Below are 24,565 nucleotides of genomic sequence, written 5' to 3' on the forward strand. Positions count from 1 at the left end.
CTAAGGTTCAAGTTTCCCGCCTCGAACAACGAGGCTGAGTATGAAGCCCTTTTAGCTGGACTTCGAGTCAGCAAAGCTATGGGCATAAAGCGGTTGAAGGTGCGAGGAGACTCCCAACTTGTGGTCAACCAGGTCAACGGAGACTACGAGGCGAAAGACGAAAGGATGATAGCATACCTGGGCCGAGCCCAAGATCTGATCTCCGAGTTCGAGCACTTTGAGATGACTCGAATACCGAGAAAAGAGAATGACGCGGCGGACTCCTTATCCAGGTTGGCCGAGGCCGACCTCCAATACCTGAGCCGGTCAGTATACATAGAAATATTGGAGAAGCCATCCTTACAAGAAGAAAGCGTAAAGCACATTGAAGAGGACGGGCCGACCTGGTTGGACCCCATTGTCAACTACTTGGAGAATGACCTGCTCCCCGGGAACCGAGACGAAGCAAGGAAGGTCAAGATCCGAGCTTCCAAGTACTCGATGATCGACGGAGTACTCTACAAAAGGGCAATCTCGGCCCCTCTTCTACGATGTCTGGGACCGAAGGGGGCCGAGTATGCACTAGCCGAGGTGCATGAGGGAATATGCGGGAGTCACATGGGCGGCCGAGCTCTTGCATACAAGATACTTCGGCAAGGATTCTATTGGCCAAGAATGCAAGAAGAGGCCATGAGATACGTGAAGACATGTGAGAAGTGCCAACTGTTCGCGCCAATCCCAAGCCGACCAGCAACAAAGTTAAGCTCAATGCTGAGCCCAATCCCATTCGCTATGTGGGGAATGGACATTCTCGGAGATTTCACCCCGGCATCGGGAAACAGAAAATACGTAGTAGTAGCGATCGATTACTTCACCAAGTGGGTCGAGGCCGAGCCCCTTGCCACCATCACCGAGAAGAACATGGAGAAATTTTTCCGAGATAAGGTCATCTACCGGTTCGGACTACCGAAAGTTCTCATCACTGATAATGGCGCGCAATTCAACAACCCGGCCTTCCGAGAGTTCTGCGAGCACTTCCACATTGACTTCCGACCCATCTCGGTAGCTCATCCGCAAGCAAATGGACAAGTAGAAGTGTCCAACCGAACATTACTCGCCGGCATTAAGAGAAGGTTGGATGAGGCTAAGGGGAGATGGGTGGAAGAACTCCCAAGCGTCCTATGGGCATATCGGACGACTGTAAGAACTCCAACCGGGGAGAGTCCATTTCGCCTAGCTTATGGGACCGAAGCCCTCGCACCGGTTGAAGTTATGGCCTCATCATACCGAGTGCTCAACTTCGATGAAAAGACCTATGAAGATGGGCTGAGAGCAAATCTTGACTTCCTCGATGAAGTCCGAGAAAATGCCCTACTCCGGAACGCGGCGTACAAACAGAAGACGGCAAGCTACTATGATTCAAGAGTCAAAGAGCGGCATTTCCGTCAAGGGGACCTTGTTCTCAGAAAACTCAGCGCATCCCACCCGGAGCAACAAGGAAAATTAGCACCAAATTGGGAAGGTCCGTACATAGTCTCCAAGCAAATTTGCCCTGGCACGTATCGCTTGCAGACTCCGGGGGGCAAGAAGGTACCGAGACCTTGGAACTCAGAAAATTTGAAGAAGTTTTTTCAATAATTGAGCATGCTTGTATTCGGCTTCAGTTCCGACATTTGATTCAATAAAGTCTTTTTCTCCAACACTTAACGTATTGGCAAGCTCCCAAGTTGAAGTCGTAAGACCGGTCCTCATAGACCTGGCCGACCTCAAAGACCGACCCTCATAGGTCGGCAGCCAAGTCGTAAGACCGGTCCTCATAGACCTGGCCGACCTCAAAGACCGACCTCATAGGTCAAAGCAGCCAAGTCGTAAGACCGGTCCTCATAGACCTCGGCCGACCTCAAAGACCGACCCTCATAGGTCGGCAGCCTAAGTCGTAAGACCGGTCCTTATAGACCAAACCGACCTCAAAGACCGACCCTCATAGGTCGGCAGCCAAGTCCTAAGACCGGTCCTTATAGACCAGGCCGACATCAATGATCGACCATCATAGGTCAACAGCCAAGTCGTAAGACCGGTCCTCATAGGCCAGGCCGACCTCAAAGACTGACCCTCATAGGTCGGTAGCCGAGTCGTAAGACCGGTCCTCATTGACCTGGCCGACCTCTCAAGGGCCGACATCCCTGTTTGGCCGAACCTAACAAAGTACAAAATTAAGCTAAGGCATCAGGCTCGGCCAGGAAGGATACTCGGCCACGAGTCCGCTTATATGATAGCCTCTCCAATCGGACCGAAGGGAAAGGCGAGTTAACCAACCAAAGCGAGGATCACATTGACCTCGGGCGTTGTATGACCGAAACCGCCGACCACATGAGGCATGGATAAAAAAGAGACGAGTTCCTAAGCACGGCTAGTGAAACGACTCGGTAGCTTGGCCACAAACAAAATAGAATACGCAAAGAAAAGAATACTGAGGGCGCCGAGTTCAAATTCTTAGACAAATTCTGGCAAAAATAAGTTGTTTTATTCATTGTAAGCCGACTGATCGGCACGGTTACAAAATTGGGCAGTTCGGCCCCACAAAAAAAAAAAAAAAATTTATTTTTACATCTCCGTCTCCTCGGCGTGGGACTTGGAGGCGACCTCGAAGCGCCCACGTGATCGGGCTCGCGGCAGTGGTCTTGGGGTCCAGCCTCCCGAGGGAGGACGCCGGCAGGAGTAGGTGCCTCAAGGGGCGAGCTTGGGTGACCTCGGCTCCCTCCTCATCTCCCATCTCCCCCGCGAAGGTAGTCGCATCATCATCAAAACAGGAGAGATTGAGATCCGGGCACGCCGCCTTGATCTCGGCCAAAAGTTCAGCTCGGCTCGCCTCAAAACCCTCGCGAAGGGAGGCTTCCTAATCTCATGGCAAATATCGGCGTACTCCTCCGATTGGAGATAGTCGCCGATCGCCGCGCCCGAGCCGTGGCCGATCTTCCTTGGCCTTCTCCTTCACCTCGGCGAGCCGAGCCCGCAGAGCCGGACCTTCTCTCTCTCGCTAGCCACCTCGGCCTCGAGAGCTCTCCACTTCGGCCTCGGCAGAGTGAGCTTCTCTTGGGTCTCCCGACGCCTCGAACGGCATCTCGGGCGCCCCGATAAGCCTTCTTGCACTGGACGCCCAAAGAATAGTTCTCGCGGAGCCGCTCAAGCGGAGCATGGTCTCCACTGCTTTGGCGAACCCCTACAAAAAGCATGAGAACAAAATTCAAGACAAATTACCAGATCATATCTAATGACGAAAGCCGACAAGAAAACTTACCATGTTAAAATCTTGGAATAGGGTGGAGAGGAGCTCTGGTCGGACAGCGCCTCGAGCTTCTCCTTGTCGCGGAAGCCGACCGCATCAAGCCATTCCTTGGCGTGAGCGGCCGACGTCAGGCCGAGTCCCCCGAAAGAGCGCGCAGTCGGCCTCACGGGGACATTATTGGCCAAGCCCTCCCGGGATGTATCGGGAGATGTTGGTGGGAGAGGCCACGGGCGGAAGGCCGCCACTCGTAGGTTTACCGAGAGCTTTTGACGCTTGATATCTCTCGGCGGGCTCCTCTCGCCTTTTCGGCCTTTCCCTTTCCTCGGAGACCCGGCTAGACCAGTGTTCTTCTCGGCCTCCAGACCGACCACCGCGTTCGACGGTCCCGGCATCCCTGCCTTGCCCTTGGAGGCCTTGGAGGACTCTCCCCGGGGTTTCTTCTCGGCATTTTTCTTTTTCCTATCAGCGATGGTCTCGGCCCTTAGCCGAGCTGTGTCCATTAGAGGAATGTGACCGACCACTGCAAGAGAAACCGAAAACATAAAAAAATGAGTCAGAAAAAGAAAAGAAAACTAAGTAAAGGGGTCGGCTCGGACAACAGAGACAAGCTCGGCAAAGGTTCCTACCAGGGGTCATATGCCAACTATGAAGAAACCCCTCGTCCTGAAGCTGGAGGACATCGAAGGGCGGACGCTGGGGGATCAGGTCGAGCGAGGTCATCTCGTTCTCGGTCAGGGGTAGTACCCTATTTACATAGTTCAGGTTCATCTCCTTCCACTCGGTTCGGAGAGGGCTGTTGGGAATAGAAGCAAAGAAAAACGGGCTTCCAATACTTGTTGAAGGTCGGCGTGCCACGTAAATTTGTGGCCGCCAGAGACGCACTCCGATCGGGCGGCGAATAATACCACCCCTTCTCGGAGACTTCTTCAGAAGAAAAGCCGAGAGAAAAGCGCCACGCTCCGCACCTCGGCCCATCTCGCAGAACAAAGCGTAGAAGCCGTACACGGCCAGCCAAGAGTTCGGCACCAGCTGACCAGGAGACAAATGGAAGTGGTCCAAGATCTCGGTCCACCGTGCGGAGAACGGGGAGCTCGAACGCATACTTGAAGGGTGTCTCGCATGCAGCCACCTCGCCGGGCCTAATGAAGCGTGCCATCTCCTCAGGGGTTAGGAACTCTGAGTGGATGTCCTCGGGGATGGCGTAGGTCGTCCTCAGATAGTCGGGGTCGGCCTCCGTGATTGTGCTCGGAACGGTGCCGACACTGCCTTCCTCGGGCTCAGGGGCATCGGTAGACGAGCTTACCGAGCCAACCCCCATCTCGGACGAATCTCCCTCGCTTGATTCCTCATCGGATGAGGACGACCCGGAGTTCTCGGCCCGGTCTATGGCTGTGGATTGGGCCGCGTGGTCAAACTCCATGGGTAACGGAGGCTCGGCCACCTCGGCCTGACGAAGCTCCACTACATCGGGCTCGTCTGAGGTCGAGCCCAACAGTCTATGGTGGGAGAGCGGATGGGGAGTTCTCGGCTCGGACTCGCGCCCTCGCCGCCCGGCGAGCGTTCGCCCATAGGACTACTACCAACTGACATACTGGGCGGAGAAGACTTACTGGTTGAAGAAGAGCTGAGCGGGAACGAAACGACGGCCAAGTCGATCACGAACGAAGCTTCGGCCGAGTCGATCACGAGCAAGCAAACGACGAGATCTACCGAGTTGACGGTTCCAAACTTGCCGAGAAGTCAATAACTTAGAGCGGTGAAGAATGAATAGTTAGGAGTCTCCTATTTATAATCCTTGGGTTTTATCGATCCAACGCCCGAGATCAACATGATCCAACGGGATCAAAGGACGTTTCAATTCCCGAGCCCGCCATAATGACTCGCGACGTGGCACGAACACCCAACCGCCGGATCGTGCAACGCCAAACCGCAGCAATAAATAATCTCGCCCAACCGCAAGAATCTTCCGAAAAGCGCCAGAAACTTCACTCATCAACGCCGAGCCGACACCGATGAGTGGGGGCCTGTGATGAGGCATAAAACACCCCACCTATCGTAGGCTACCACGTGGCCGACCCGACCTCACCCGAGAATCGAGTTGGGCCGAGCACTAAGCCGAGGCCGAGCACCAGCCGAGGCCGAGCATCAAGCCGAGGCCGAGGCCAAGCTCGCACAAGTCAACGGGCTAAGGCCGAGCTCACACAAGTCGGGCCATAAACTCCCGACCAAGCATACACAGACATCCTAGGCCGAGCGATCGCCGAGACCGACCTAACAGCCGACCTCCCGGCCGACCTCTCAAACCGACCTCCCTGTGCCGAGGTGATCGCCAAGACCGACCTACCAAGCCGACCTCCTAGGCCGAGCCCTCCTCCACAGAGGCTACCATAGCGCCCACCGGGATCGCGGCACGCAAGACATCCCGAGAATCACGGGATAAGGATCGAGCCACGATCCCAGCGCAATACGAAATCACAATTTACATGGACTCTTACCTTAATAAGAGTCCGACCCCGAAAATAGCTCTCCACTCCGCTCTACGCGAGAGAGCCTTCCAAAAGAAGGACTCCTTCCATACTAGGACTCTCCCAACCGCCTCATCTCATCCTCACTCTATAAATACCCAGGTATGGAGTACCATTCATCATCTTGCTTTCTACTACACAGTTACGCTGTCGCGTTGGAGACCTGACTTGAGCATCGGAGAGTCCTAGGCCGGAGCCACACCGGCCCTCTTGCGCTCATTGCTTGATTTTTACAGGTTCATCCACGGACGAACCAAGCACTGGAGGTTTTCACACGCAACATTGCCTTCTTATTTTGATGATTATTTTCCTTTCTTTCTTTTCGGACTTCTCTGTGTGTGTTGTTCGATCATCGGATGTTATAGAATGAATAAATGCCGATAGATACAGTAGTAGTAGTAGTAATAATAATAATTAGTAGTAGTAGTATATTATACTAGAAGTTTTGACAGAGATAGATAGATAAATGTGTAAAGGTTAAGAAGGGGAGCGAGTAGGTGACGAATCTACAGTAGAAATTAATGATACATTGTTCCTCCTCCTCCATTAATACTACTTCCTGATGATGAAGCCCGGAGGAGGACCAAGCAAGTGAAGTGCAAACAACCCAACAATGGTTCTTTGCTTGTGAATTTTATTAGGGGGACACTGTCACTGTCTCTCTCTCACTCTCTCTCTTTCTTTCTTGCTCTGTCTCTGTGCGTCTGTGAGACAGAGAGAGAGAGAGAGAATCAAAATTTCTACGAAGCAACAGTAAATGGAGTAGACATTGCGGGGACCGAGAAATCCGGCCGAAACAACGTACAATTAGAGAAGGGGAATCTGATGCGGCTGTCCACACCCAATTATTGCCCCCCACGCTGCCCGACACCCCATCATGATGTCCCCCCCCCTCTCCTCTCTCTCTCTCTCTCTCAGATCTCTCCCCCTCCTACTACTCCTGCTACTACTCTATATCACCAGTCCCCAGGCCTCCAACCCAACCCAACAAAACAATTAGGTCTTTGACAGTTAGCCTAGAACCAAGACCCATTGTAACTCGAGCTGGCTCGAACTCGGCTCCTTCAAATCCAGCCGATCATGACCTTCTACTGTTCCCTTTTTATTTTGTGTCTACTCCAATATATCTTTTTGGAATGGATTTATATTTCAAATGTTTTACATGATTTTGATAGTGTCCTATAGTATTAAATCTCATGAGTCTATCTCATCTCTCTTCGTCTAATATGAAACGATACATTTATCTTTTTATTTGGAAGAGACTGAGATAGACACATGAGAATATTGACATAGATAAGATATAAAATTACTTCTATATTTATTATATAGATTATTATTATTATATCATCATCGTTGGACATTCTACAAGAGTAATCGCCTGTACCGTAGGTGCATTCTCCAGCGTTTGGTCACGAGGTGAAGATGGAACCACACGCAAAAAGAAGAAATTGGCTCCATTCCCCTAAACTCCAATAACCCTACTCCCATCAGATGTCATGTGTCATGGGGAGGTAGTGGTGGGGCACATATCAATCTGGATTCTGGAGCCGATTCCCCACAAGCAGAACCTACGGCTGTAAGAGCTTATAGCTGTTGCCTTCCCCCCTTCCCAGTTCCAGTTTTCGAGTCTCCCTGGGGCTCAGACCTCAGAAAGACCCGTCATTATCATCCATACCCTTCGCTGCTCTCTCTCTCTCTCTTTATAAACCCCTCGCTACTTCCAAAACATATCCCCTTCATTCTCTCTCTATCTCGCGCGCGTTCGTTCACGTTTTCACATTCTCTGATTCTTCCTTCATACGCACAACATAGTAAACTCAGAAGACAGGAGGTAGTGGGTGTTGGCACCAACGGAAGAGGGAAGGCATGCCATCCGACACCAGCGAGCGGCGACTAGCGAAGCCTCCACACACAGGAGCTCCACCTCCACCGGATCATGAAAACCTTCACTGCCCACGCTGCGATTCCACCAACACCAAGTTCTGCTACTACAACAACTATAACCTTTCCCAGCCCCGTCACTTCTGCAAGTCTTGCCGCCGGTACTGGACCCAGGGTGGTACTCTCCGTAATATCCCTGTCGGTGGCGGCACCCGCAAGAATCCCAAGCGTTCCCGCACCTCTTCCACCTCTTCGTCTTCTTCCTCCACCTCCTCTTCTACCTCTCAAGACCCCAACTCAGCCACCCCTATTTCCATCTCTGCTGAACAACCCGACATGTCTTTCCCCATATGTGGCGACCTCAATCTTGAACCAAACATCTCTGGTACTGGCACTGGAACTTTCACTTCCTTGCTCAACTCTCAGAGCACGGGATTTCTTGCTCTGGGTGGGTTCGGGCTTGGCCTCAGCTCCGGGTTTGACGATCTAGGGTTTGGACTCGGTCGAGGGGGTTGGCCTTTCACGGAAGTCGGAGAAGTTGGAAGCACATGGCAGCTCGGGAACGCTGAACCAATCTTCGCTGACGGTGATTGCTTTTCTTGGCCGGAACTTGCCATTTCCACGCCTGGACACGGTCTGAAGTGAACCTCCTTTCCTATATCTGTTTTTGGATTGGGTGAATCTCTCAGGTGAAGCTTTTCGTTTTTTCTGTTTTTTTGGGGGGGGGGGGGGGGTTGGGGTTGGGGTGGTCTCTCTGCTTTGTGGGGGCATAGATAGACAGACAAACTATAATATTGCAAGCAAACTGGAAGTTGGAAATCAGAATTGAGTGTACGTATTAGAATTTCCTCTCTTCTATGTTTTTGGACCCTTCTTGGTCTTAGGATTGTAGGTTAATAGAGTATTATATCATTAGTTTAACAGTTTTAGTCGAGTTTACTGTTGGAATTCTGTATATGTTTGGGTTTTAGTTGATCCAACAGCAAAACCCACCCAGTTCTTTTTTCCATTTTCCTTTCATCTGCGAAGTGCATTTTAAGATCCGTTTATCGTTCCTCTTCACTGTGTTGCTAAATAGTTAAAATTACGTGAGAATGGATCAGTGCGCACTAGAACAAATGAAACTCTGATTCATCGTACTATTCTTGAGGAAGGGTTACACTCCCTTGCCTGTAAACTCTCTCTTCTGCCTCACATGCTGCGCATTAAAAGCAGAGCTCAAAAAATGGTTTTCTCTTTTAAGGTTTCGAAACCAGTAAATATGTAGAATTGGGGCGTCCTTTGGTTGCTATAATGAAGCAGTGTCATCCATTAATGAATCTGACATTCCCGATCCCTTCTGTTATAGTCGACCATTGGTGAGAGAACTGGACCGTATTAATCTCGAGAACAATCGTATAAACCTCTTTTAACTTCATATTAATCACCTTCTAATGGGGTAAGCAAGTAAGACGGAGTTAATTTACATGTTGGGTTATGCTTTGTTGGTGGCTTTGGCTTCTGTAATCACATTTTCAGAAGCCTGAAGTTACGGGCACTTTAAGGCGGTGAGGGGTTGATAGATATACCTGGTTAGAGTGGGGCCTTGAGCATTACCCGGTTTCCTATACAGATACCTCATGAGTTGCAGAGCTAGCCCATAGTCCAAGGTGGGACAAAGAGAAGGGTTATATGGGTATTCTTGGTAAGGCAGAGAGAGAGAGAGAGACAGACAGAGAGAGAACTATGCTTTTGATCGATTTGGTGTGATTGAAGCGATGTTTCTCCTATATATATGGTAAAAGGAGATGGGCGGTGGAGTGATTGACTGATGGTTGATGAATAGTAGTGTAGGTGACACAGACTGACAAGTCCAAAAGTCTATTATGTTTACTGCTCCAAAGACGGAACTGAAATTGGTACTACCCCATCGACTACGACATTTTTACCAATCAACAGCAGTTCCACCGCCGGCGCCACCGCCACCGCCACCGCCACCGCCACCGCTGGAGTGTGGGTCTTGAAATGAAGCGTGGGAAGCCAACTTGTTCCCATAACCTTTCCAGCTCAAGAGATTAGTCTTTTTGAGTTTTGACTCACTTAGACCCGGCAATTCGAAAAGAAGGGAAATGGGTGGTGGTGACTACTGGATTATGGGCAGAGGACTCAGAGAAAGAGAATTTTAAATTGTTGATGATTAATGAATGACAATAATGATGATGGAACCCACGAAAGAGAGAGTGAAAGAAAGAAAGAGAGCTTGTTTTTTTTTTAATCACACCATTCATTTGTTAATGGACAATGTTATATCTATATAACTCATCCATGTCTGGTCTGTTTGATAGCGAATTTTGCGCTTTAAAAATGAAGGTGAGAGGGCTGGGTGGGGGCTACTACTGCTACTGGGTCCAATTAGCTTCTCATGTTTTAATGTGTAGTGAGTGATCTAAGCTAAGAGAAGCCTTAGAATTAATGGAAATCTGAATCCGACAAGAGTCGGTGGTGGTGGATGGGACAGATGGGTCAAACAAACCCCTAGAATTTTGATTTCTCTAGCTATAATCTTCCCCTATTCTCTTTCTTTATCAGAGTGTGTGTGAATGTGATGCGAAAACACAATAAGGAAGGAGAGAAGAATCGGATAAGATCTGGCTGACTGACTTACTTACTTGACTGACTTGACTCCTCAGTCCTACTGCTCCCCCGCTCCAGAAATGATCAAATTCCAAATTTCTCAAACTCTATTTTTTTTTTTACTCAGTTCTGTTTTTGTTGGGGGTTGGTCTTGCTTCAAATCCAGCTTCTTCTTTCTACCCAAGAAAAAAGAAAATCCAGGTTCTTCGTCTTCTTCTTCGATTAGAACTCAGAAAGACAAAAACGTAAAATTTTAAAGATCTCTGTAATCAATGAGATGAAGCCGTTCTTCGCATGGCGAAGGAAATGTAAATAAAATAGTTATAAAGGATAAGAGAATAAAAGTGAGTGGGAATCTAGATGGAAGGGAAGGGAAGGGAACTAGGGGCTCTCTCTTTCCAAAGCTGCACATAGACCAAAGGGGGGTGTTTATATATTAATACTATAAATACGGCCATGAATATCCCGAGGAGGGAATCGGAGGGAAACCGAGAAGAAGAAGAAAATTCCTATTCAAGACAAAGTTTGATTTGAGCTCATCTCTTCATAAAACCTGATTTTGTTATGCTTATCATGAAATTAAACATTATTAAAATATAGTGTTAAGGCAAAACGGACAATTAATATAACGAAATGGATGTTTTTTTTTTTTTTATAAACTCCCCATAGTCAACAGAGAGATCGAACAAAGATCTTTGTTGGCACGGCAAGTTAGGCACCAACCCACCCCCACCTTATTTGTTTCTAAAGAATACAAAACGAAAATGCCCCAGCCCCCCCCCCCCCCCCTCCCCCTTCCTGGTCCACTCGGTGGTGAGCGTTGATATTGGGGAAGAATCACCAATACTTGTTGAGATCAGGTTACACCGATAATATAAATTTCAATGGATCTTATTTCAATTGACTCACCTCATTTGATCTTAATTTTATTAAAAATAATTCAATCTAATTTGATAGATAACTCGTGTGATGAATCAATTTTAAATCTAATCCCCCCCCCCCACCCCAAAAAAAAAGTTGCCATGGCAAAAGAAAGAAAAATGATTGAATGTCTCCCAAACACAGGGTTGGGTAGATGACCATTCCCCCCCCCCCCCCATGTTTGGATTCGTGGTGCATTCTCCCATTGAATGCCCCTTATTAAATTTTTCCATAGGCTGCTCACAAGCCTCACTATATCTCTGAATCGTTATCCTGCTTGGATAGGATCGTGCTGTCCCCTCACATGGGACACAAAATGACGATCTAACCCTTTACCCAAACACATTGCTCGGGTGAGGTTAAGTGGTCATTTTACACCCCCATGTGAGGGGACAGCACGGTTCTGTCCGAGAAGTGGACATGAGAGGAAAAAAATTCCTACATCTCTATCCCTCTCCAAATAAACTCAACTCCCTGTCTCCACTCTCTTTTTCTTCCTGTGTTCATTTTTTTCCCCAAACTTTTCTCCCCTGTCCATGTTCTTTCAAATCACCCCCCCCTCTCTCTCTCTCTCTCTCTCTCTTTTGTTCATTTAATTCTTTCCCAAACTTTTCCCCTCTTTCCTTGTTCTTTCATATCATCCCCTTCCCTTCTCGTTCATTTTCTTTCCCAAACTGATCCACTCTTTTTCCTTGTTCTTTCTTATTAGACCCCCCTTTCTCACCTTTTTGTTCAAGTTCTCATGGAGTCAAATTTTGGTTAGTACGAGTCAAGGGGAACGGCTCCCTAGGCTCTAATTTCAATATAAAGAACACGGCGAGGATAAAAATTCTCTTTAACTTCCATTTTGATTGATTGGATATCTTTCACAAAGAAGCAAAGGAAGATGCGACGATTTTTTCTAGAAAAACTCCAATGAAAAATACACACTATTCCTTCTTTTTTGTATCGAATCGAACATAACCACTACCTACATTCCATGAAATTATGCATCACAAATAGGAGCTAATGAACAGACCTGTGATACCATGGAAAGACCCTCTCTCTCTCTCTCTCTCTCTCTCTCCAAGTCTTCCTTTCCTGTCTCATCCAATATATGGCCCCATGTGCAGTTTCCTAGTATATATTCATAGTGCATTCTACATCAATACATCGGTAGACCCACTTCAGTAGTTGCCTCTTGACTTTGTCTCAAGACGCTCTTTGTCAAGTATTAGAAGTGTGATTTGAAATGAAATAAGATTTTTTTATCCAAATTTATGGGTAGGTAGGCTAAATGTCTTCTTGTGCTCATAATTTTTAGCCGTTATGGAGTTGAAGATTGGAAAATTTAAGTTCTAAAACTCCTTCCATGTTAAACCCAAATTTTTCAATACTTTGTTTATTTGCCACTTGGCAAACTACATTTGGGTGAAAACTTGACATGGGAGCAGAGGACATTGGGATCTATCTGTCAACATAATTTGGGTTCAATCCAAGCTGTGCTACATGGTTAATATTATGTGCTCACATAAGGATACATAGTCTCTTACAGACCACAAAACCTCAAATTTTTTTTTTTTTTTTTTTGGCTAAGGAGGTGTTCAGACCTTCCGCCTAACTAGTCCTTTGGACATGCGCATACGCTCCTATAGATGCCCACTGGGTTATCATTGGATCCTATGAGAACCATAGAAACCCTGGGGTTGGCCCCAAGGGGGTTAAGGGGAGTTGAACTCAAAGGCACACACACTTCCTTGCCAGCATTGGATCCTATGAGAATCATACAACCCTATTTTGTATTGTATAACGAAATTTTTATGTCTTTTCAGTTGTGGTCCAAAATACCACTTCTTGTTGTTCTCAATATAATCCCTCGACATTTAGGGAAAAAAAGATACGAGATTGATATCTGGGTGTGTAGTTCCTACACCAACATGGGGGCCAATGAGAGCAAATGCATGAGCATCAACATGGATGAGATTGCAAAACTGATCTGCTATTATAACCCGAAATAAGTAGAATGAGCTTATTGGACTTGGACTGGGCTTACATTTAAGAGATGGCCCAGTTTTGGGCCTAAGTCTTACAAGTTAAAATTATCTTGTGCAAAGCTAGATTCAAATTTAAGTTTTGGGAGTGAAGAATCTTACCACAAATTTCACAAAGAAAGCAAAGTTCATAAGTAACATTAACATGAAACCTTTCACCTCTTGAATTAAATTCCATAATTCAATTCTTGACAATGAAAGTATGAATTTTGCTTTGTTTGTGAAATTTATCCTAAGATTCTTCATCAAACATCTAATTGTCACTCCCAGGCTCCAATCTCTTTTGATTTGGAAGATTGTTTATCATTGCTTTTGACATCTTGGGTCTATCTCTTTCCTTAAATTCAAAAAAAAAAAAAAATTTTGAAATTTTCAATTCTTTTCTATTCATTTCTTGTCAACCAACATAGTCTGTGAATTCTGATAATTCTTTCTTGTAGGAATGAAGTTTCATCTGCTATGGATACAAATGTTGCTCCTAGAGGAGCAATGATTGTGGAAACTTGTCCACAAATTGAGGTGCTTGAGAATTGAGAAGTGCATGCAGGGTCTTCTGTTGTTATTCCTTCTGACTCTTCGGATACTCAGAGAGTGGATCCATCGCTCCCATCTTTCATTGAGCTTTCGGATTCAACAGAAATTATGAATACCCTACTAGCCATTCATGAGATGAATCCTGAGAATGTGATGCAAATGTGGCCGAAGCCCCTAGTGATGCTTCGACTTGGCCTTTCTACGAACACCTTCCCTTTGGATTTGCTGCTATGGTTAGAGATGTACAGGTTCAGTGTTCTTCCATGTTTGATAACAATGGGGGGAAGGAGCTCTGCCAGGGTTTGAAATTAAGATCCGAAAATTGAACAAAAAGCCCGGTTAAAGGAAGGAAAAAGTAGGGTTGGTCAAGATAAAAGATCGACTTCTTGTGCTTGATGGGAATTAGCCGCTATAGACTGTAGTGGAATGACGGAGCAAGTTAGTCATACTAGTCAGCCCTATCAGAAATGGGCTTAATTTGATTCTCTGCTTTGTATTTGTAACTTTCTCTAAGGACAGAAAATTTTGAATTTCCCTTCCTCCATTCTTGATTGCAGAGTTGGGGATTCTTTACAACAGTTCGTAATTTATGGCAGGTGATATGGGGAGGTCTTGTTCCACTTCCACCCCACCTCACAGAAGAAAAGCAATTTGCTCCATCATAGGGTTTCCTTTATTGTCTGTGTCCATTAAAGCTGAAAGGGTCCTATCTCAGGCTGAAAATGACTTCGGTTAACAAGTAGTAGGGAATGGAACAATCTTGGACTCCCTGATCTTCCCTTTTGATGCAAATCCTCTTGTGGGTATGGAAATTGGTTCATCCTTCTCAGTCAAGGTCTTTCAATGAACTGAGTAACAGGTGGGAAAAAAAAAAGCCTTTTTCTTTATAGCCATTCACAAAGATGATAATGATCATTTCATCTAAAATGATAAATATGATCAAGCTACCTACCTGTTGAGAAGCACATCTATAAATGCCCAACTGAAACCACAGTAAAAGGAACTATGCCTTTTCACACTCTCACTGCATGCATGAATAGATGATGTATTCCATCCATTGCACACCAACCTGAGGCATGAAGGCCCTATTATGCCCTCGTCCAGTGTGCAAGAGATGGAATACACCACAAACTCATGTTGACCCAAATTCCCACAAACCAGCAGATGAGGCTATTAACAGAAGAGAGTAACAGGAAAAAAACAGGAGATCATCATCAGGTCCCTCAGGACCCTATCCCACCCATAGCACCTCCAACAATGTTTGTTCTGTGGGTTTGTATTTTGGAACTGCTTCAAGATGTGAATTTATAGATGCCTCTCCCAAGTCCAAAGGTGAGAAATGATGCTTAATCTGGAGTCTGGAGTGACTGATGATTTCTTTATTTGAGATGATTGCTAATATTCTGAGATTGGGATTAGAATATTTAGTATAATAGGCTAATAGGCTTTGATGACCTGATCTTGTTCTCTGTTTCTTCTGATTGAAAAATTAGGACTTTAGGAGGAACCAACGGCCAGAGCTGTGAAGTGGGGAGTACAAAGTGAAAATGCTTCATGACGTGGAGATCACCCATGACTGCCACCCAACAAGCCAGGGAGGTGGAGCTAAAGCTAGTCTCTTTCCACCTTCCCTTCCTCTTTTGTTTTTTTGGTAAAGACCACCTTCCCTTCCCAACTTTTTTTTTTTTTTAAACAAAATAGAATTTTGGGAGGGACTGAGGGAGGATGGTTGATTATTCTCAGCAGAATCTTTTTGCAGAGTATGCGTGTGTGGGTAATGAAAAGGTCAACTTTTCAAACACCCATTCCATGGGAGAGAGAAACGAAAATGGTGTGCATGGTCTCTGCCATACCCAGTGTCCACCCATTCTTCTCTCTCTCTCTCTCTCTCTCTCTCTCTCTCTCTCTCTCTCTCTCTCTCTCTCTCTCTTTCCTTCCTTCTTCCTTCCTGAGGATCACAGAGAGACAGATGAGCGTCAGTACGCAATATCGCTACATGACATTGGTCTCTTTTGTTTTTGTTTGTAAGGGAATCTCTGCCGAAGGGGGAATACATGGGCGGTGGGCCAAAATTATACTTTAAACAGAGGTGGTGAAAGGGGAAAGTAGTTATTTTGCTTATACTCTAAACAGAGGTGGTGAAGGGGGAAAGTAGTGATGTTGTTGCTTCCCTCTGTTTGAAGTTTGAACCATTTCTTTAAGCTCCAGAAAGAGTTATTTTTAGAAACAGAGCACATTCTGCAAATTTTTAAGGACATTGAGAGGGCAAAAACAGGGCTTTGGGAGCCTACAGAGGCATAGGGTGTAGTGTCCATAGAGAAAAATCCATTCTCTATGATTGAGTTGTTTTATTTCTTAAACTTTTATTGTGGGGAATACATACTTGAATGACTCCAATTTTTATATTTGCATTATCCCATCTCCTAACTTTTATTATCTAACAGCAAGAACTATTGGCATTTAACTTCTAGTCAATGATTCATAGCCACTTCACAATATTACATAAACTATCCTGTTATCAGTGCATCAGGATTCAGGAGTGGAAATTGATATCAGAAAAACACTTTTCCCCTGGGAGCACTAAGAACACACCATAGAGTATGCAGTGCTTTAGAAAAAAAGGTTGAGAGGCTGTGGTCTTGTCTATGACTGGGCCTGCGGCTGGGGCTGGGATCCAGATCCTCTACGGTGCGGCTGCCCATTCTATCAGTGCTGCACAGACACAAGGCCACGCGCAAAGACCGCCTTACCCCCACTTAGGCAAGATGCTTGGGCAGGGGTAAGACGGTCTTTGCATGCGGCCCTGTGTCTGCGCAGCACAGGTAGGACAGGCAACCGCGCCGTAGAGGATCCAAATCCCTGGGGCTGGCCAAATCATAAACAGAGGCCAGCTGTAGACCAGGACTGGGTTTTGGAAAGCCTAAGTCCACTGCCTACAGTAGATCAGCACAATATCAGTGTTTAACTTAGATAAATAAAAAACATGTCGTAGAGGATCCAAATCCCTGGGGCTGGCCAAATCATAAACAGAGGCCAGCTGTAGACCAGGACTGGGTTTTGGAAAGCCTAAGTCCACTGCCTACAGTAGATCAGCACAATATCAGTGTTTAACTTAGATAAATAAAAAACATGTTAACTTGCAAAACCTTTCGCTGTTTCATTAATTTGAACCTACACTTTTTTAAGACGGTGATATAGAGGATGATTTTTCACAAACAATTATAATAGGATGGATTAAGTGGGGATGTGTGTACAGTGTATTGTGTGATCGACATATTTCTTTAAAACTTGAAGAAAAATTCTATAGAACAGTCATATGACCAACTATGATGTATGATATGCAATGTTGGGCTGTTAAGAAGCATCATATAGATAAACTCAGTGTAGTTAAGATGGATGTGTGGCAAAACTAGGAGAGCTGAAGAAAGTACCTAGAGGTGGCATGGCCATGTTCAATGAAGGCCTTTAGATGCTCCGGTATGGATGAATGATTTGATTTAGATTGAAGGAGCTAAACCAGCGAGGATAGACCAAAATGACTCTGGGAGAAGTGATGAGGAAAGACACCCATACTCTATGCCTTGTATCAAGTATGACCTCAAATAGAGCTTATTAGAGGATAAAGATCCATGTAGCCAACTCCATTTATTTTGGGATAAGGTTGAGTTGTTTTGTTGTATCTGGCCATTATGCCAATCATTTCTTTAGTAATAAATATTTCTGATAAATTTTACAAGGTGTAAAAACACCAAAGTCTACAATGGACCCGGAAAATGAAAGCAAGAACCTTCATTCACCATATGCATCTCAGAGGATATCTTATTTCTGGGGCTTCTAATTCCTGAACTCACATTTCTGAACCTTGGTTAGTTACACTGTGAGACACTAGACATCCCAAGACAAGTCATCTATTTTTTGTCAATTTCATCTAAAAGAGGTTTGTGTTAAATATTTGCCTTATCTAGCCTGCTCCAACATGAGAGAGAGAGAGATTAACAATTAACAATTAATATCAGAGATAAGAGGGTCGACTGGCATTATAAAAATGACCAATCAACAAGTCTTCCTACTGATCTGGATGTCGTTGCAGTCTTCACATCACTGTAAATGGGCAAATATCCAGGAAGAAAAACCCTCCATATCCAAAAGGTGAACTTTTTGATATTTTTAATAAAAGGGGGGTGGGGAAGGATAGAGAATGGATGATTGGCATTGATAACCTCTGAAAAACTGAATGCACTTGAATCTCATGCATAAAACTGATATAAAGAGAACCTTGTATTACATATATGAAGCATGAGATTGGCTCAAATTTTGGAAAAACAAATGACAATAAGGCAAGTACCACAATTTTACAACATATATTTGAATCAATAATTCTCTGATAAGGTGATCCCCACAAATAAATCATGTAGGACATGCGACATTCCATATCTCATCTCAACCTTTAGCTTGGCTTAAAAAATTTAAGCTTCAGTCCATTGTTCACCATACTCCAAATACCCCCAATAGAGAAAGCCAAACTAAAACCAATCCCCAACCACCCAAGAGTCCAATTGAAATACCAATTGAAACTGAACTTTTGAGGCTTCTTTATGAGGACCCACATGAAGCAAGGGTAAGCAAAGGTGACCGGAAGAGTAAGGCCTCCCAACAGACCAGCAATGCTAGAGAGAAACGGGAGGGCTACCCCAATGAAGAAGGATATAAACCCATAGAAAACTCGGAAACCGGATCTGACCCAAACTGAGCAAGGGCGGTTGGTACGACTGGTGTACCCTGCTTCAAAACTGTCAAATACAGGCATTGAGTATATCTGAAAGCTACTTAGGCAATTGAACACAACTAAGAGGAATGTTGTTGCAAGGAGTCCTCGTGGAATGTCATGGCTGTGGAAACCGTACAAAGCATTCAGAATTCCCCCCGAAGGCATCTACAAGGAAATGGAACAGAAATTGAGATTCAGTCATAAACTTCCCATATGGACAAGTTACAAACACATCTCACTAGCAGTCTAGTATAATGTCAATTGCTAATGTTTTCCAGTCTTACATTAATGGGGATTCAAAAACAACCTTGCAGTTTGGTTTTTCTGTAGTGTTCAAAATCTCAGTCACACAGTGTGATGCATTTCAATGTATGTAGTACTATGCAGATGCCACAGGTTCATAGTTTGATCCATATCATGTCCACCTTACTTTTTGCAATTTGTATCTTCATTAGTGAATTCAAGCTCCTAGGTTCAGTTCAACATCAATTCATTCAATCAGTGATATTGACTCTTTTAAGTTAGTTTGTTAGTTAGCTAGCACATAAGATTAATTTGATACTTCCATAAATTAGATCCTTTTAATGCAAGAATTCAGTTTCTCTGCTCAGTTTAATTTTATGCTTTTTACGGATAGATAATGTATCCTTAATTTTATATTCAAGTAATTTGAAGTCTAAAGACTAAGACTTTATTCACCCCATTCCTTTGAGCATTAATCATATGAGAATCAAGTATCAGTTTTGGTTAGTTCATGCATTGTAGATCGAGGAGTTGGTGATGAATCCAGCAACTAGTCCTAGAAGAGCCTTACAGTAACACATATACTGCAACCCTGATCTCTGGGTTAATAGCTTGGTTAAATCCTTTCCTTGGGTGGTTTGGTGAATATGGCAATTTTTATATGCAAATCAGTGTCACGATGATATATGGGATTAATAGAGCTCATGATTAAACCCCTCACTGCTGTGTGCAATTCCAAAAGCAAATGCTTGTATGCAAGTTGCAAAAGTTAGTAAATACATAATATACGTACATAACTACATATGAAGAAGCTACTGTACAAAGATGCAAGGATTATGCATGGATCCTTAACTACATATATAACTAAATGAAGACCATAGGAAACAAGGATCGACTTGGAATAGCAATAAGCTTTGTAGTCCGAAGCAAATATCCCTAGTATGAGGATAAAGACTTGATATCAAAAACACTTACAAGATTCCCATAAGCCCAGAAACCTCCTATTGCGACAGGGAACAAGCACATGGCAATGAAGAAATACGCAACCTTGGCTCCTCTCCACATAGGCACATGAGCTGGGTGCTTAAAAGTTGATGGCATTGTTGCCTGAAGAATCCAGTCAAACTCTCAATATATCAAAATATTGAAGGGGCAGTGTAGGTGACAGTACAAAGGTATTCCCCAACTAATTAATAAGAGAAAATACAATATTATCACGACAAATATAATTTTCGAGTTATGTAGCAAATACCTGGATTTCCATTGCCAGATTGTGACCCCTGAAAGCAAATGCTATAATTCCTAGTGCGTTCAAGACTGCGAAAACTGAGGCAGAGGAGGAAGGGGATGAAAGGGGCTGATATGAGATGGGGGGTGGCCTTGGTTGACTCACTGAGAGGACCCACACCATGGTAGAATAAGTGATGGCTGTCACTGCCCCAATGAGAGACAGACCCGCAATAGAATTGAGGTTTGGAAGCTGAGATAGAACGATGCAAAGAGAAGTGAAGACCAGATACCACTCTACTGTGGTTAGAGGATTTGACGAACAAAGAGGCCCACAGACTATCTGGAAGAAAAGCTTCATGGTCTCACCACCAATAAGAATCAATGCTGTTGCAGTGCCTGCTGAAAGGTACACTGTTGGGAAGAGAGCAAGCCATACACCTAACCTTTCCCCTGAAGAAGAAAGAAAAACATTGGCTCACATTATCAGTTAAGAAGAAAACTGTTGGCATAATATAATGACTGAAGGAAATTCCTAAACTACTAGCTAATATTTATCTAGATCCTCACAATCAATCAGTATCCTCCAGTTTTAGAACTTGGTAAAATTATATACATAATTGTTTGTGTCAAAACCAAATCAATTGTAACATATTAGAAAAAATAAAATAAAACTTATAGAAGGAATGGAACATCACTCTAGCAATTATAACTGGGATAGTGTTGAAATTTTGTTAAGGTCAGATAATATATGCCGATTTCTTCACTGTTTGTGATTATCACTATGGAGCACACACAATGATCCTTAAGGATTATTCATTAGGCACTGTTCTGGTTTTTGTTTTAGGCTGCCTAAAGAAGAATATTAAGATCTGTGAACTGGAAATTCCCAAAAACACACACATATTAAGCATTATACAGGAAGCCATGTTTTCCCTAGCATATATGAATACATTTTCTAATCAAAATATTCTAGAGATTTAAAATGAATAAAAATGATATAGTTTATAAGAAAATGGAAGTTTGCACTATATCCGCTTGGGAAGGGGTTCTTGCGTTGCCCACTATCATGGTGCCACGTGGACATGTGATGTGGCTATTCCAACCATTGGACAGAAATTCATATTTTGGATTATCCACATGTGAAATATTATAGTCTAATTCAATCAAATACCCTCCCATGTATTTGCATGCATCACCGTGTATGACCATTCGCATCAATTGGTACTCGACCACTACTGTGCACTCTCCCCTAGTTCCAAAATTTTCAAAGCTCTATTTCATCAGTTGGCAAACTCTGTTTGGACTGATATTTGATATGTGAGCAGGAAGCCTGGGATATCTACCTATCCAAAAAATTCATGCCCCAACTGAGCTGCCACATAGTAGATATTTGGGCAATACAGGAAGCCCTTCCTAGGTGGGCCACGCAGGAAACCAGAGCTCTATTTGTATGCCAGAACATCCCAAAACAGTTACAGCACTCAAGAACAACTGAGATTCACAAGCTTAATCACCAATAGAAAATGGTAGTGCCCAATTTAATGAAAGCTGTCTGGATTAATCTGGTGGAATCTCGGTCCAATTTAATGAAAGCAGTCTGGATTAATCTGGTGGGATCTCCCTAGCTTTGGCTTATGAATTGAGTTCTAAAATATGAGATGAATTGGACTGAAAGAGAAATGTGGAGGAATAAATCTCAAGTAACTTTTATGTAACCAGAAAATAATCTCACCAAATGCTGCCTGTGCAAGCTCCACATATCTGTTGTACCTCTTCCCTGGAACTGCTTCATGCAGCTGGACCAGAATCCACAACGTGTAAAGTTGCCAAAAATAGGCTACGGTTAGGGAGATTATCCCCCAGCTCCTGCAATAAATCAAGAGTATCATTTTTATAACTTTTGCAATTGCAAACTGCACATAAATAGTTAAATGTGATAATCTTAATGGAATTCCCATCCTATTCCCTATTTATAACTGCCTTGGTCCCTTTTTTTTTAGAAAATCACCTTAACCTCCCTTCTTGAAAATCTAATTCATAGAATCTCCCTAGTTTGGAAATAAGTAATTCAAGCTATAAAAGAGTCTTGAAAGAGGGAAGACATAATCACCTAGAGCTCCCCATTTGATGACTCCACTCTTGAGTATTTCCTTTCTTCAGTTTTCCACTTATACCCTCACTAAGGTGAAGATCTTTGGGACGAAATTTTGTTGGTACACTTGTAGGAGGAATGTTCCTGCTACGATGCTGGCAGCCAAGGAAATGGAATAATTCAGCAGTAACATTCCTGCTACAAGTGTAGCAGCAAATTTTTTTTCCAAATCTTTGCCTATTCTCACTTCTTTGTAGCAGTGAAGAAATTGATGTGTGTGAAGAGAGAGAGACCAGTGTTGCGGGGTCCGGGAAGGGTCATAATGTACACAATCTTACTTTTACTTCTCAAAAAGGCTGTTTCTAAATTCAAACCCACGACCACTAGGTTGTAATGGAGCAACCTTTGCACCAAGGTCTGCCCTCTAGTTTTAAAAATGAAAAATAATCTTTATTAAATGATATTAGTCTAAACTCATCCAAAGACGACTGGAGGTGAGGAGAGCCACAAAACTCCAGAAGGGAAAGTAGAGAAGCACCAGATTGTATCTTTTGTAGCAGATGAAACTTAAATGTTCATGGTTTTTTGCCTTACTTATATGTTAATTTGGGCTTTCTCCTACTACATTAATTTTCTTCAGGTCTAATTTTTTTGGTGGATTTCTTGCACGCAAAAAGATGGAGAATGAAGAACCGCAGGGTAAGGAAAACAAGAATTCTAACAATCAATCAAACAAGGAAAAGATTGAACGATAAGTCACTTGTGTATGAAATCCTCTCTACAGCTCTACTGCTCTACACCACCCAATACTGTTCTTCTCTCCTGAGAATAACCATTGAATTTATCAAAAAAAAAAAAAGAGAATAACCATTGAGACAATTGGAAAAACACAAAAGGATAGAAGAAAGAGTGAAAGGGGGGGCAATTAAAAAAGACGTCATTTTTATAGGTCATGGGTTAATGGGTCTTTAGATGTGAATCTTTAGCACGGTAGGGCCATTCCATCATTACGTTACAAATAATGGAATAGACAAGAAGGATCGAAAGGGTTCTCCGGATTCCCAACAATGTAAAAGAAATGGAGCAGAGAGAGAGAGAGATGGAAACCAGAAGGGAGAAGACCCACTCCTTAAGGTGCAGTGCTGCACTGTAAGGAATAGTAACTCAAGCAAAGCACATCAGATTCCTGAAAATTTTTCTCCAAGTCTGTAACAGTTCTGTTTCTAATGGTTGAGGCCTGAGGGTGTCTATAACCTATGAGTCTATCACCTATATGTGTCTAAAGGTGGAAGGCTAACTTTTATAAGTTAAAGCAACCCGGCAGAAGGGACAATCACCCATTCCAGAGATTTCCCAGATTGATTGACTTCAGACCCAGCCATTAATTGGGATTGATCCACTGAAGAGTACCATTACCTCATCCCGAGGCTGGAACAGAGTAGCAAGTCCCTTCAGAAAGATAAACTATCACGCTTTCCTTCCCCTCGTTGCATTACTAATTACTTTACACATGCTAAAGCCTAAAGCTCAAGCTAAGAAATGAAAGAAGAAAAGTTTTTAATTTTGAAAGGTAATGAAATACTGCAGTAGTAGACTAGCAGCAAAGATTAGAAGTGAAGTGGGTAATGGGTAGTGGGTAGGGGAGTGTAGTAACGTTACCAGCCGAGGAAAGCGAAGGCAACGGGCAAGACGAGGGCCTGGAATCCAACACCTGCGTTGAGGTTGTGGAAAGCAGCATAATGGGCATTACCATTGCGAGACTCAGTGATTGGAAGCCAAGCGTCCTGAGGGTTGAGCTTGGTGAGGTGACCCACCTCCTCTAGGTACCCTTTCATGTTGATCAGTACACGCTTCATCGGCGTTCCTATCGGGCTAAGAAACCTCGGCGATATCAGCGATGTTGGCGTCCATGCTGAAGAAGACTTCGCCTCTTTGGACGCTGGTCTTGGCGACCTCTGCCCCGACGGCGTCAATATATCCGGCGTCGCAGGTATTGACACCAACTCCGTCTCTGGCCTTTCGTCCATTTCGCTTCCTTCCTTCCTTCCTTCCTTCCTTCCTTCCTTCCTTCACTCCCTCTTACTGAAAAGTGAGAACTCAGTTCAGGTCAGGTCAGACTTTGAGAGAGGGAGAGCAAAGAAGACTCACTATACTATCCCACTCACTTTGTCTCTTTCTATGAATGATCTCCTTTCTCTCTCGTTCGAGGTGATATATCTGGGAGACTCTGCAGTACTGACTGTGGGGTCTCTGCTTTCTCTTTTTTTATTGCATTGTAGGGAGAAGAAAAAGTGTAACAAAATACTTCTACTTCCTTCGAGTCAGTAAAAAAGTTTCAGTTTTCCCATTAATTTGTGCTCTCTCGAGGGGTTAAGTTAAAAAAGTGGTAAACATAGTTAACGATAGAGATATCGCCACGTAATCCTAAGAATCATCCAACTACTTGGTAGCACGTCCCTACGC

General features: G+C 44.2%; 2 protein-coding genes across 2 annotated transcripts; one reads left to right on the forward strand and one right to left on the reverse strand.

Annotated features, from left to right (window-relative positions):
- The first annotated feature begins 7,469 nt into the window (after positions 1–7,469).
- Positions 7,470–8,368, forward strand: LOC122657745 (dof zinc finger protein DOF3.4). The gene has a single exon (XM_043852535.1). The coding sequence runs from the start codon at positions 7,657–7,659 to the stop codon at positions 8,314–8,316; it is 660 nt and encodes a 219-aa protein (XP_043708470.1). The 5' UTR covers positions 7,470–7,656; the 3' UTR covers positions 8,317–8,368.
- Positions 8,369–17,981: 9,613 nt separating this feature from the next.
- Positions 17,982–24,165, reverse strand: LOC122660342 (lysine histidine transporter-like 8). Its single transcript, XM_043855602.1, has 5 exons — positions 23,762–24,165; positions 21,743–21,876; positions 20,033–20,460; positions 19,756–19,887; positions 17,982–18,702 (listed from the first exon to the last, which is right to left on the reverse strand). The coding sequence occupies exons 1-5, from the start codon at positions 24,127–24,129 to the stop codon at positions 18,217–18,219; spliced, it is 1,548 nt and encodes a 515-aa protein (XP_043711537.1). The 5' UTR covers positions 24,130–24,165; the 3' UTR covers positions 17,982–18,216.
- Positions 24,166–24,565: the final 400 nt, after the last annotated feature.

This window comes from Telopea speciosissima, chromosome 4, assembly GCF_018873765.1.
Source record: "Telopea speciosissima isolate NSW1024214 ecotype Mountain lineage chromosome 4, Tspe_v1, whole genome shotgun sequence".
In the NCBI taxonomy this organism is placed as follows: Eukaryota; Viridiplantae; Streptophyta; class Magnoliopsida; order Proteales; family Proteaceae; genus Telopea; species Telopea speciosissima.

Bases quoted from the DNA above. Each gene is read 5' to 3' on its own strand.
- LOC122657745 (XM_043852535.1), top strand. From the start codon at position 7,657: ATGCCATCCGACACCAGCGAGCGGCGACTAGCGAAGCCTCCACACACA.
- LOC122660342 (XM_043855602.1), bottom strand. From the start codon at position 24,129: ATGGACGAAAGGCCAGAGACGGAGTTGGTGTCAATACCTGCGACGCCG. The intron at 20,461-21,742 runs GTGAGATTATTT...TTTCTTCTTCAG, and splicing joins GCTTGCACAGGCAGCATTTG to GGGAAAGGTTAGGTGTATGG. The intron at 19,888-20,032 runs GTATTTGCTACA...TGGATTCTTCAG, and splicing joins ATCTGGCAATGGAAATCCAG to GCAACAATGCCATCAACTTT.